Source organism: Eulemur rufifrons, chromosome 14, assembly GCF_041146395.1.
Source record: "Eulemur rufifrons isolate Redbay chromosome 14, OSU_ERuf_1, whole genome shotgun sequence".
In the NCBI taxonomy this organism is placed as follows: Eukaryota; Metazoa; Chordata; class Mammalia; order Primates; family Lemuridae; genus Eulemur; species Eulemur rufifrons.
Window position 1 is genome coordinate 33,846,167 of NC_090996.1, and position 13,153 is coordinate 33,859,319.

General features: G+C 42.4%; 1 protein-coding gene across 2 annotated transcripts in view; it reads left to right on the forward strand.

Moving 5' to 3' along the window:
• The window catches only part of CREBBP (CREB binding protein), a 136,970-nt gene that overhangs the window by 74,914 nt on the left and 48,903 nt on the right, over nt 1–13,153 (forward strand). Inside the window, exons 4-5 of one of the 2 annotated variants that reach the window (XM_069487007.1) lie at nt 4,189–4,429; nt 5,735–5,848. In XM_069487007.1, coding sequence (XP_069343108.1) covers nt 4,189–4,429; nt 5,735–5,848 — 355 coding nt within the window. The remainder of the gene's footprint in view (nt 1–4,188; nt 4,430–5,734; nt 5,849–13,153) is intronic. The other variant, XM_069487008.1, reaches the window with a different exon arrangement.

The following is a 13,153-nucleotide window of genomic DNA, read 5'->3' on the forward strand; positions in this document are numbered from 1 at the left end:
AGCTCTTTGAATATAAGAACACCAACCATTTTTCTGTTTTTTTACTTTTTAAACTTTACTCTTATGTGTTTTTATTGTCTTTTTCACCCTTATATTTTAAAAGTTTTTTAAAAATTTTACTCCGTTTTAATCTAATTTTATTCACTTTCATCCATCTGGAGTTTATATTGAAGGAGAGGTAGAGATCACAGATTGCCCTACCACTTTCCAGTTTGAAGCATACAATACAGTTGTCCCCCCTCATCCGCAGTTTCGCTTTTCTGAGGTTTTGCTTTCTGCAATTTCAGTTACCAGCAGTCAGCTGCAGTCTGAAGGTAGGCAAGTACAGTACGATAGGATTTTGAGAGAGAGAGAGACACCAACACCACATTCACCTTTTATTACAGTATGTTATAATTGTTCTATGTTAATCTCTTACTGTGCCTGATTTATGAATTAAACTTGATCATGGTGTATATGTATAGTATATATACATATACACCATATGTATATATATATTTGGTACCATCCAAAGTTTTAGGCTTCCACTGGGGATCTTGGAACATATCCCCTGAGGATTAGGAGAGACTACTGTATACTAATTTCATGTGTGTATATATCTGTTTCTGGGCTTACATAAAGAAAACAGCTTTGTAATATGTTGTGGTATCTGGCAACATAGATTTTCTCCCTTTACTTTTACTGTTTCTCAAAATTTTCTTGTCTGTTATTAAAACAAAATTACATAAAATGTGTAGATTATTTTTGGGGGAACTTACAATACTGTGGTTTTGGCCTGTGCTTTAAAGGGGATTCCTGAGTACTTTGCCTCCATTCTTAGTGCCTGCCTGGACAGTGGGGACTGACTGGGCATGGAAGATGGGAGGGTCTGAAGAATGCTCCTGACAGATGTCAGGGCCACCTGCAGTTCACATATAACCCTTTTAGCTTATTGAACACCAGCCTAGGAGAGCAGGAAATTAAATGTGCCCCTGTATTTGTAAGTACTTTGCAAACTGGACTAACCCTGGACAAATATACGGAATGCCACAAAGAGGGCCAAACACAGGGATGTAAGGCGTGTCTTCTATTCCATTTAGCCATTGACTCAGCTTGACCCTCCAAGTTGCTTTTGAGACACCTACTTTTAAACAGTACGTAGAGCTCATCAAACTGTACTTTAGTCCTCCATCCACAGATGGACAAATAACAGACCAAGTTTTAAATTTGCCACATAGTTTCCAGCCACACTGTTTTGACATATGGTCAGGTATAGTGCAAAAGATGCTATTAAAAATATATCCCAAATGAAAAACAGTGTGTTAATTTTTGGCAAATTAGCACATTAACTGCCATGTGACTTGTATTTAACCCTAGTTTTGAGCCCTGGGCCTCGAGAAGCATATGTAACTCACACATTTCTTTACCTTGGGAGCTGCATGAACTATTTTTCAAGTTGCATATTACTCAGGCACAGAAAATAATAAAAAATAAATTTTTCATTAAATTAGAAACGATTGTTTTGTTTTTGAGTTTTTATTCTATTTTTCATAATAAAACACCATGGTCCCAAGGGAAAAATTTTTTTTTCTAGTGTGGCAGTTAACGTGTTAAGAACAATGTGGCCAAGTGTGGTTGCTCGTGCCTGTAATCCCAATACTTTGGGAGGCCAAGGCAGGAGGATCGCTTGAGCCCAGCAGTTCAAGGCTGCAGTGAGCTGTGATCATGCCACTGCACTCCAGCCTGGGCAACAGAGCAAGACCCCGTCTCTAAAGAAGAAAAGAGACTAGGGTGGTGGCTTACGCCTATAATCCTAGCAGTCCGGGAGACCGAGGCTGGAGGATTGCTTCAAGTCAGGAGTTTGAGACCAGCCTGAGCAACAGCAAGACCCCATCTCTACTAAAAATAGAAAAATTAGCCAGGTGTCATGGCTTGCACCTATAATCCCAGCTACTTGGGAGGCTGAGGCAGGAGGATCATTTGAGCCCAGGAGTCTGAGGTTGCTGTGAGCTAGGCTGACACCACGGCACTCTAACTCAGGGCAACAGAGTGAGGCTCGCTCTCAAAAAAAAAAGAAACAGCGAGAGGACAACTGCTTGGTTTCTTCAACAAGTCAGTGGAAGTAGAAAAGGGAGGGGGCACTAGGTGAAGAACCTTAAATCAATAACCAAATGTAGGATGTGGGCCTTAATCGGATCCTGATTTGTGCAAACCAGTTATAAAGGACATATATTGGACAAATAGAGAAATTGGAATATGGCTGGATATTAACTGATATCAAAGAACAGTTCTTTTTTGTTAGCTGTAATGATGATATCCTTTTTTCCTTTCTTTTTTGTATGCTTCAAATTTTCATAAATGCAAAGAAAGGGACCCAAACAAAGGTCATCTTTCATTTTTCGCATTCTTGCACATCTCCATTCCTACTGATTTCTGATAAGATCTTCTAATCCACAGGGATATGCTGATCGAGGAGGAGACTTAACGTCACTGCTGCCTGCTGACAGGAGCAGATCAAGGGCTGTTTGCTTATTGAAGCTTTTTTTAAAATTGCAAAAATAAAAGGGGGGGGAAAGAGGGTTCCAGTTTATGCCCTACAACAGGAAACTAGTTAAATGAAGGTAAAACTCTATAGTAAGATGCTGTACTTTCATTACACATCATCCCCACCTGCTGTGTGAGACAGCTTAATGGTATGGGGCAGGACCTGGAGGAAATACCCAGCAAAACACACGCATCTGTGCAGGATGTGAGGCTGTGTGGATTATGGCTCGCTCATGTGCATCTGCATAGAAAAAAGACTGGAAGAAACAAAAACTTAAAAACACTTTAAAGGTGGACTACTGGATATTGGGGTTTTAATCACTAATTATTTCCTTAATAATTCTGTTGCTTTTCAAATTTTCTACAGTATACATGTATTACTTTTATAATCAGGAAAATAAACATAAGGAAAAGAGGCTGTTTTCTCTTATTTCTGCATTCAGGGTGTTCTGCGTCTCAGCTAGGACTTTGATTTTGCTTTGAGTCATTCGCAGGCGTCTAGGAGTTACACTCCTGAACAAAGACAGCCTTTTCTACAAACTTATTTTCTGAGTTCTCATAAAGGTAAAACCCAAACAGAAAACTCTATAACTTTTTTAAAATAAGCTTTGATTCATCAGAAAATGTTTTTATTTTTTCTCCTAATTGCAGATATGTAGCTTTGATTCTGACTTTTAAAAAAATCGGAGTAGTGATGTACTTTAGGGGAGGTAGTGAGTGTTGTGGAATCAAGCTGAGAATATCCGAGTTGTAGAGGAGATTGGAAATTGCTGAAGTATGAATGATACTGCATATTAGGTACATTGTATTTCTCTTACTGTGTAAGTCTTTTTAGTAAGTTTGTCTGACGAGTCTTGGTAGTTTGTAAAGAATAATGCTCCACAGGTCCCCTTTTCCATTTTCTTTGCAGTTAAGAGGTGCGCTTGTTCTGGCATGTTATTTCAGACAGATGAATGCAAACTCTATTTCTGTATTTTTAGCAGATCATCAAATACGTTTTGAAAAAATTATTGAATGTCTGAAATTTTTAATGAAAGACAAAGTATTTCATAAGACAGAAAAGCATTAACAATTGTACTGGATGGTTATGTGAAGGATAAATGTCATATTCTTTTAAAAAGAAGAGATAATGACTGCTGTGAAATCTAGTTGCAAGTATTGTCTTTATGGTCATGTGATAATGAAGTTCAAAAGTTGGCTCCGATTCTTTTTGCTACATTGGATATTTGCAGTGCGTTGCAATTGGTCAGGCAGTCTTTTTAATCGGGTTGAACCATATGAAATTGCCAACCTTTTGCCATTTGAGACCTACAAAGACAGCAGTTTCATGTGGTTTAGGCTGATATATACATAGCTTTTCCTGTGGTTGTATATATTGGAGAGTGAGTTGGGTTTTGGTTGCTGTAGTCATGAGTGTCATTTTCTTGCTCAGATGATAATTGTGTACAAGTGAACTTTAATCATCGTTGTTGCTGAGTTGGGTCAATTTCTTTGCCTGTGGATCTTCTTAAAATCACTGATGCATTAAAGAGAACTATACCAACCATCTTCTCTCTGTGGTTTATATTACCTATAATCAGCTTTCACGTTGTTTAAGAAATAATGAACATGAAATGGAACTCGGAAAGCTTATTATAATATTTTTATTATTTTGTTTTATTTTAGTCTCAGATGCAAACTCCAGTAGGAATTGTACCCACACAAGCAATTGCAACAGGCCCCACTGCAGATCCTGAAAAACGCAAACTGATACAGCAGCAGCTGGTTCTACTGCTTCACGCTCATAAATGCCAGAGACGAGAACAAGCAAACGGAGAGGTTCGGGCCTGCTCTCTCCCGCATTGCCGGACCATGAAAAACGTTTTGAATCACATGACGCATTGTCAGGCTGGGAAAGCCTGCCAAGGTAAGTGCCATTTCTGCTCTCCTAGTGGCAGAGGTTGGGATGAAATTTGCCTTTGTTACTCTTACAGCAGCTCCTTGTTCCTAGGGCTCCCACAGCCTGAGCGCTCGCCCCCGCTTGGTGCGGCATAGGGCTTGTTGCACTCACGTTCCCCACTCACTGGCAGGCAGAAGTCTTTCCTGCTTCGGAGAAAGGCAGTTTGGTTTTCTGATACTCTGCGGACTTCTACACAAGGCTGTGCCCTGTATTTGTTCTTTTCCTCCTTCCTCTGTCATGGAAGACATTTGTCACTTCTTGAGCACTGTCTTTGCTGTGAACGTCTGGGGGTCATGGTTTTCCTTTGGACAGTGAACATAGCACATGCATGTGCAGGTGCACACCAGTCCTTGCACCCCAGCATCTGTCTTGATGGTGGTTTCATAGATTGAGACCAGCGGGCCACTGCTTTGCTCCGCTGCCCTGTGTCTTAAGGCTAGTCCAGATGACAGTGAAGTTGTCCTTGGTAACTGGAAGTGACATGGGGAACTGTGCACCGTATCATCTGGGGGGAGATGGTGAAATAGGCACGTCATTTGCCCTCTGTCTCCTCTTTTATGGCAGACACCTCAGTTCTACCGTAAAAAGTATTTCCTGTTAACTTTCATCTTTGTCCTCTTTCCTTCTCTTCTTACTTACGCTCATAAACCTTGGGAGAAATCTCTCCCTGGTCCCTGGTCTCTCCAGGTCTCCCTTTCTCCTGCTGTGACATTTGTGCACAGAGTAACCCGATTGTAATGGAGAAGCAGAGAAGGGTGAGGTTGGAGTGTAGAAAATGAAGACTGAGAATGACCCTCTCGAGTACTTCACAGAGTGCCCGGGGCCCCCGCCAGGGCTCCGCGGCCTGCTCATCTGCTGCTCTGTCTGTATTTCTTCAGCTGTAGAGTTTAGGTAGTTTCATCTTTAAACATAATTTAATGTTTTTATTTTAAATAGTGACATCACCAAACTGTTATTTGTTGTACCTTTCATTGCAGTTGTTCAGTATTTCAGGTTGAATAGTTTTTAGTTTTTGTTTTGTTTTGTGGGCTGAACCTTAATCACCCATCACTCATAACATTGCTTCTGTGGGAAGTTTTGTTTGGAATTCTCAACAGTCAACTTACAAACTTTCTGGAAAATAGCCTGTTTGTAAGTTGAGGACTGCTTATACTGTGTTATGGTTACACTTGTTACCATTTTCTTATGGAATCTGGCATTATTATTTAGGTGTAATTGAAAGTGTGACAATTTGGATAGAAAAATAACATCTCGTTGTTTTTCTGGTCATAGTTGCCCATTGTGCATCTTCACGACAAATCATCTCTCATTGGAAGAACTGCACACGACATGACTGTCCTGTTTGCCTCCCTTTGAAAAATGCCAGTGACAAGCGAAACCAACAAAGTAAGTGAGCACGGGGCCAGAGAAGCTTGGAGAAGAGAATAGAAGCTGTTTCTAAAGAGAATGTGGAGAGTAGCTAGGGAGTGGGCAGGGGTTATTGGCCAGAGTGCAGGTGAGGTAGGGGGCGCAGAGGCCCAAGGTGCAGCTGACCTGAGAGGGTAGATGGGCTCTCAGCACAAAAATGGCTGCTGAGAGCCATTTTTGTCGGAAATTTCATTTGCTCCTGTCCCCGTCCCCTGCAACACGCACTTGAAGCAGTATAAAATGGCAAAGCCACTTTGATCAGAGAACCAACATGAAGACTTCATGTTTTCTGACAGTTATTAATATGTGAAGATTTGAATGCTGTGTCACTTTTATGGCAGTGACGTCGGGGGTGGGAGTAGAGGAGATACTTTTCTTAGAATTGGAAACCCCTTATCCTAAAGTAAGTTTTGAAGGCTCTGTCAGTCAGGCTGGGTCAGCATAAAAGCCCATGTGAACATTTGTGAAGTTTTTTCCTCCTCCTTAGGGATACAGTTCCTAGACCTGTTTGTATACTTGACAGTTTATTCGGCCTCAGGTTGAGAGTCTCTGTCCCAGGACTGGCACATCCTGGTCATTCCATCATTTTGTTGTCTTTTAAGTGTCTGTGTGACCCTAGCACGGTGGTTACACAGTGGTCCCTGTCTGTCAGGAGGCTGTGTGGGGGTCCCAGGGCTCCCTGCCATTTGTAGGCATCAGAGCAGTAAGAAGGGCAAACATCTCTCTTCCCAGTTTTAACTCTTTTTCCTGCCATTTTGGAGGTAAAACCGGGGTCTTTGGATGTTTCCTGAGTTTTGGACAGCTAGGAAGTACCATTCGATCTCAGGCCCCTCTGGCTGGAGCTGCCCCCTTAGTGACCCTTCCAGCATAGCACAGTCTTCCTCATCTTCCTCCATCTCGCTTGTGCCATCTTGCCACCCTCCTGTTTGTGTTTTAAGTCTTCATTCCTCTCATTCTTCTTGATCATCTTCCTCAAGTCCCCGCTGCTGCCTGGAGAACATGTGCTGCCTTTCTTTCTGGTGTTTCTGGATGGCACAGGGAAAGATGGAAAAAGCACCTTGTTCCTCAGAGTACCGTGGAGTGGAGCGCTGTGATGGCTCGCATGGTCCTCCTCTTACTGAGTCCAGCTCGCCTCCCTCTGGAGGGGGCCCAGCAAGCGGATGCCATTCCGCGTTCTTCATGTAAAGCAGGGTATCCGTGTCACATAGGAGAGAAATTCCAGGGTAATGGGCCTATTATTCCCCCTTCCTACAAAGGAGCCACAATTAAGTGTCCTTTAAAAGTCAGTTTCCTAAATCAATTAAATTATTCTTTGATTGACCAAAATATGAATTGATACACAATTTCCCTAGACATCTTTTATATAAAGTGAAGTTCTAGGATCCTGGGTCTTCTGGAGCCAGGTATTTGGGGTGGTAGTTGTAGTGGAATGCAGTCTTCCTCCAAGGAAAACTATTTTCTTTAACTAGTACTTTGTGATGGTTAAATTTCTTGTGTTTTAGGATACATTTCAGTAATATAGGCTCTGTAAGTGCCAAAATGTTCATTGTCAAGTTTGTAGTTGTACAATGTTAATTCCATGAATAATGAGCTAGGATTTCATTCTTAACTTTTAATTTGGAGGTGTGGCTTTCCTGGGATCTTTTGTTTTTAGTATGTACTGCCGTGACAATTGTAAACTTTTGTGATTTCTCTTTTTAAGAATCACTTATGTGGTTTTGTTTAAAAAAAAAAGAACCGAAGAGAAACGTATGTGGTTTTTTTTTTTTTTTAACATCCTTATAACTGCCTGAATGTTGTGAAAATTGATTCTGTGCATGCTCTCTGAAGTGGTAAACCACAGTCTTTCTACTAGTCATAATGTAAGATATTACCAGGGTGATTTTATAAAGTCATGGGGAAGATTAAACCAAAACCTTAACTTTGTGCAAGGTTTTGGTAGTTTTTCATGAAAAAAATGAAAGCACTTTTTTTTTTTTTAATTTTAAGTGCTTCTTAAATTAGGTTTCGGTTTTCAGTGTATTCTTTTGGCTCTAGCACTATAGTTGTATGAGTATAGAGCTGCTTGATGTGATGAGTGAGAAGATTTCACCAGTATCCTTTCTATAAAGTTTTGTTGTTGTTTCTCCTCTCCCAAAGCAAATCGTATTTATGGTGTGTGAACCCTGCATTAGGAACCCAAAGAAGAAAATGTAAAGCCAGTCCTACAATGGCTTATGGTTGGGTTCTAGAAACAATATATATACATTACAAATAACGTAATGATGACCTCACTCAGGAATGAGATGGAGACGAGTCAGTACTCTTGCAGTCCCTGCAAGGAGACACAGAGTGTGCCTGGACTACTTTCTAGAGAAAGGTGGGGCTTGATGGAGTCCAGTGTGAACTAAGTAATGATGGAAGAACATTCTGGGCAGCGGGGGCAATGTCGGCATAGAGTGTGGCCTGCGGAGGGATGGGTCTGCCTGGCCTCAGCGGCTCGTGTATAAGCAGGGTGGCTCAGAGAGGTGCACTGTGGGAAGCGTAAGCACTGTGGGGCCTGCTGAGACCCACCTGCGCCTGCTCTGGGCAGTGTTTCCCACAGATGCTGGTCTCACGTGACGCACACGGCCTTGGTCAACACACCTTCTACATCCTAACTTCCGTAATTGATCTTTCTACTGTGAGAACCTTCCAGAATCGCCTGTGGAGCTAATCTAATGTCCTTTGAAATGAAACCCAGACCATGGATTACCTTTCTGGCCACTGTTGAGATTGTGTTTGATTTTTTTCTTTGAATTGCTTTCTAGAGATTCTGTAATTACTGATCTAGAGTTATCCATCCCTTATAGAAATATTCAATTTTTGTTGAATAATTAACACTTTTCAAGATACATATCTAAGGTCAGTCCTGGCATCTGACCTCCAGTAAATTCCAGTGCACAGGTGGCATGGAGGACTGACACCGTGTGAACACATGACCAAGTTCCCCTGTAGGAACCTCTCTTGCTTCGTTGGTGATGTTCTTGCCACTCAGAGTGTAGTACTCAGGGCACACAGGCCCTCCCAGGTTACTAGGAGAAATGAAGAAGTTTGGACCCCATACCAGACCTCCTAGTCTGCATTTCTAACAAATCCCCAGGTGATTGGTGTGCACTTTAAAGTCTGAGAGGCACTGCTCTGGATGCTTCAAAGAGCCAGGTGACTGGGCCAGAGCTGTCAAGAAACTTTAAGTCGTTCTGGGGGAGACTGTAGGTTTCCCAGCCAGAATCCCACAAGGACTGTCAAAACCAGCACTCCAGGGCCAGCCCAGGCGCCGAACCTACCGTGCTCACCACTGGCACTGCCTCAGGCTCGGGCTGGGCCGCGCACCAGCCCTTCCTCCGGCCTGTTGCCCCAGGACCTCCATTGGCTGGCTGCTCACTACTCGGCCTAGCTGTTTGTTCCGTTTTTAGGCACCTCTGATTTTTAAAAAGCCTTTCCTTCATTGTATTGAGTCAAAATCTCCCTCCTTAAAGCTTGTATTTATTGAGTAGCTTATTTAGGTGCTTAGGAAGTGTTTGCTCTGTAGGCCTTTTGTTCCTCTTGAGAGCTCTTCAGAGATTTTCTGAGGACACCTCTTTTGACAGGCTGTGGTGAGACAGGGGCAGGAGGGTAACGGGACCTAATAGGCTGTAAAGAGAACGGGGGGCTTGTCTGTCTCTGACTTAAGTACCAAACAGCCATTGGTGATGTATTTCATCAGAATACCTTTTTTCTGTGCTCTTCTGGGTAACGTATTCCCCCTCTGAGACACTTGGCTTCTGAGGAAAACTTCGTGAGGGCTGGTAGTAGAGTCTGTGATGGAAGGATTGGGTCTCACACCTGGTGGTGCCTGGGGACTCAAGAGCATTTCTTGTCATAATTTTGCCCTGCTCTGTGTAGGAAGATGCTATGACAGGACATCAGTCCTGGCTCACACAGTGCCTGCGAGGCATCGTGGTGGTGCCAGCAACTTTGCGGAGATGTCTGCAGGTCTGAATAAATTCTAGCACTGCTTTTTCAGTGGAGATCTAAGCAGCAGTGTGATAGTTATCCCTCGGTATACACACGGTATTGGGTCGAGGACATCCACCCACCAGGTATACCAAAATCCTTGCATATTCAAGTCCCGCAGTCGGATCTGCGGAACCCTTGGATACGAAAAGTCGGCCCTCCCTATACTCGGCTTTCGCATCTCGTGAATACTGTATTTTTCATCTGCGTGTAAGTGGTGCCGCACAGTTGAAATCCATGGTGTTCAGAGGTCAGCTCTACTTCATGAGCTGTCCTCCACCACCCTGACAAAGCTTTGAAATTTAGTATGTCAGTTTTCATTGAATTTCTAAATTTTGTCCAGTTTTATTGAGAATAATTGAGGACTGAAGTTTTCTGGTTGAGTGCTTCAAGTTAGCAAGGGATACTCTATAGGGAACCTCTTTTTTTTTTCTATATGTATATTTTAGTTGTCCATATAATTTCTTTCTATTTTTAGTAGAGATGGGGTCTCGCTCTTGCTCAGGCTGGTCTCGAACTCCTGAGCTCAAACGATCCACCCGCCTCGGCCTCCCAGAGTGCTAGGATTACAGGCGTGAGCGCCCAGCCTATAGGGAACCTCTTAATAGAGCAATCTTTGTGCTCACTAGGGAAGGACCACCTTTGTCCCTACATGAAGAATGGCAGGAGGGTCCCGGAAAGAGCCTGCTATAAAACTTGGCCATTTCCGTGTTTCGTAGGCCATGGCCTCCTCCTTTAGCTACAGCAGAAGGGGAATGGTGAGGCAGAGGCGGTGTTCAGGGCACTTTAAAGAGGTGATCGGGCCAGGACAGGCACACCACCTGACAGGCCGGAGAGAAGGATCCAGACCCTCATGTTAGGCCAGTGTGGGCATGGTGTGACTTCTAAAGACTGATGATGTGTGAAATGCAGCTTTAAGCTGTAGAAAGGAAAAAAGATGTGAAAATGGCAAAAAGCAAGTGGTTTGACATTGAAAAAGGTAAATATCAATAACTTGGAAGATTGATGGATATGGAAGAGGTCATTCTCAGAGGTGCCAGATAGACAGAGCATTGTTGTCTGTAGCACTCTGTGCGTTTTTGTTCGGTCCCAAGGTGCTCGGTGGGTAGTGCTGAGAGGGCCTACAGAGTGCTGACTGCCGCACCAGGCTGCTGTAGCTCCCTTGGACGCTGGGTGGCATTTCACAGCCCTTGTGGCATGTGGCAGATGAAGAATAAAGCTGACTCATTAATCTCGCCTTTAAGGGATATATGGGGAAGACAAGAGCTTGAGTATGATTTTCTCTGCTCCAAGGTCCCAGGCTGCTGTTTGACATGCATTAGGGGATTATTAGACTAATCTGTTGTCTCTTCCAACAGATCCTAAGCTCAGGGAGTAGAGACTTTGTGTTCACCATTGTTATCTGGGAGCCTAGCAGAGTGCACTCACTGAATCTGTTGTGTGCATGAATGAGTGAGTGAACACACAAAGTGTAAATGCCTGAAAACAAGCAGAGACAGTGTGCACTGTGGGAATTCAGAGAAGGATCAAGAAAACTATCATGGAACGCTGATAGTGTCTTGAGGTTGCAAAACAGAGTTGATGGTTGCTTGTATATAATGACTCTCCTTTCAATCAGCTATCTCCTCCATAGTAAATGCCTGCATTCCTTTGCTCTTAAGTATTTGTGCCATTTCATCTAATAGCATCATTTGGACTTCAAATTGGGCCATGCTTAAATGTCAGAGACCTTTCTTATTTGTCTGTAATTTATTTTCCTTGCTTCTGAATTGTTAGAAATGCCAAGTTCCAAGTGCTCACTTGTCTTCTGACAGGTATATTTTCTTTTAAAATAAAAATATAATATTTACATTTAGTAAATAAATGCTTTTAACACAAATTACAGTGACTATGTTAGCAGCTTCCATGGGAGGCATTTGTGAATGTGAGGCGCTGGCTGCCCCATAAGTGGCCGTGGGCTTAGGAATGGCATTCATGGTCAGCGGGGACGTTAGGCCTAAGTGACGGCATTGGACAAGCGGGGATGAAAGGGCAACGTAGTAGGAAGAAATTGATGAAGCACAACTATTGCGTTTTTTTTTTTTTTTTTGAGACAGAGTCTCGCTCTGTTGCCCAGGCTAGAGTGCCGTGGCATCAGCCTAGCTCAAGGCAACCTCAAACTCCTGGGCTCAAGCAATCCTCCTGCCTCAGCCTCCTGAGTAGCTGGGACTACAGGCATGCGCCACAATGCTCAGCTAATTTTTTATGTATTTTTTCTATATTTTTAGTTGTCCGTATAAATTCTTTCTATTTTTAGTAGAGATGGGGTCTCTCTCTTGCTCAGGCTGGTCTGGAACTCCTGAGCTCGTCCTCCCAGAGTGCTAGGATTATAGGCCTGAGCCACCGCGCCTGGCCGTGCTATTGTGTCTTTAACCAGAAAGGGAAGGCCACACAGATACTTTGTTTCTTTAAGTTTCTCTCCACAATTCATCACTATGTGTATCAAATGTAGTCTAGGTCTCTTCTTCCGTATACCACAAGGTAATAGAAAAATAAACTATCCTACCATTATTAACTTCCTTTCTGTATCATCATGCTTTTAAAAAATGTAGGGTATCTGTGTAAGAAGTATGACAGATGCGTGTTTAAAGTTTGGGGGAGTATTAACTATTACACAAAATACTTCTAAAGGTATTGTACATGACTTATTCCAGCTATACACTTGTCATAAAGTGTACCTTGGGAATTACTTTTCATTTATAATAATGAGGTGCTTAGTGTGCGTAATTGTGTCTAATGAGTGTTAATGAGTTTGAGATCTGAATATCCTTATTAGAAAAGTTAATAGTATGGACTGTGTAATTACCAAGAATTTTTTTTCACACATTTTAGTTTAATTAAGGTGCTCTGATAAGTGTGTTTGAGTTGTTTATTATAGTTGCACTGATAGTTGAATATGTGAATATTACTGTTACACATAGTGGTCTGAATTTGAAAGAAAGGCTTCGTGATAGCATTTTATATATTAAAAATCATAGATTACAGTATCAACTTTATAAGCTGCTGTTTTTAACATAACTCTAATGTTTGTAGAAATTAGAAAGAAAGGAACCCTTAAGAATAAGAGTAAATAGTATGACGTAAGGCTTCTGCCAACATGCTAAATACGAAATGAGGACATTTGAGTGGATGGATAGACGGACAGACCAGTGGGTGGGTGGGTGGATAAATGGAACTTGAAGTGACCAGGGTGATGCAAGCTTGGGGTCATCTCTCAGTTACCTTGAAAGC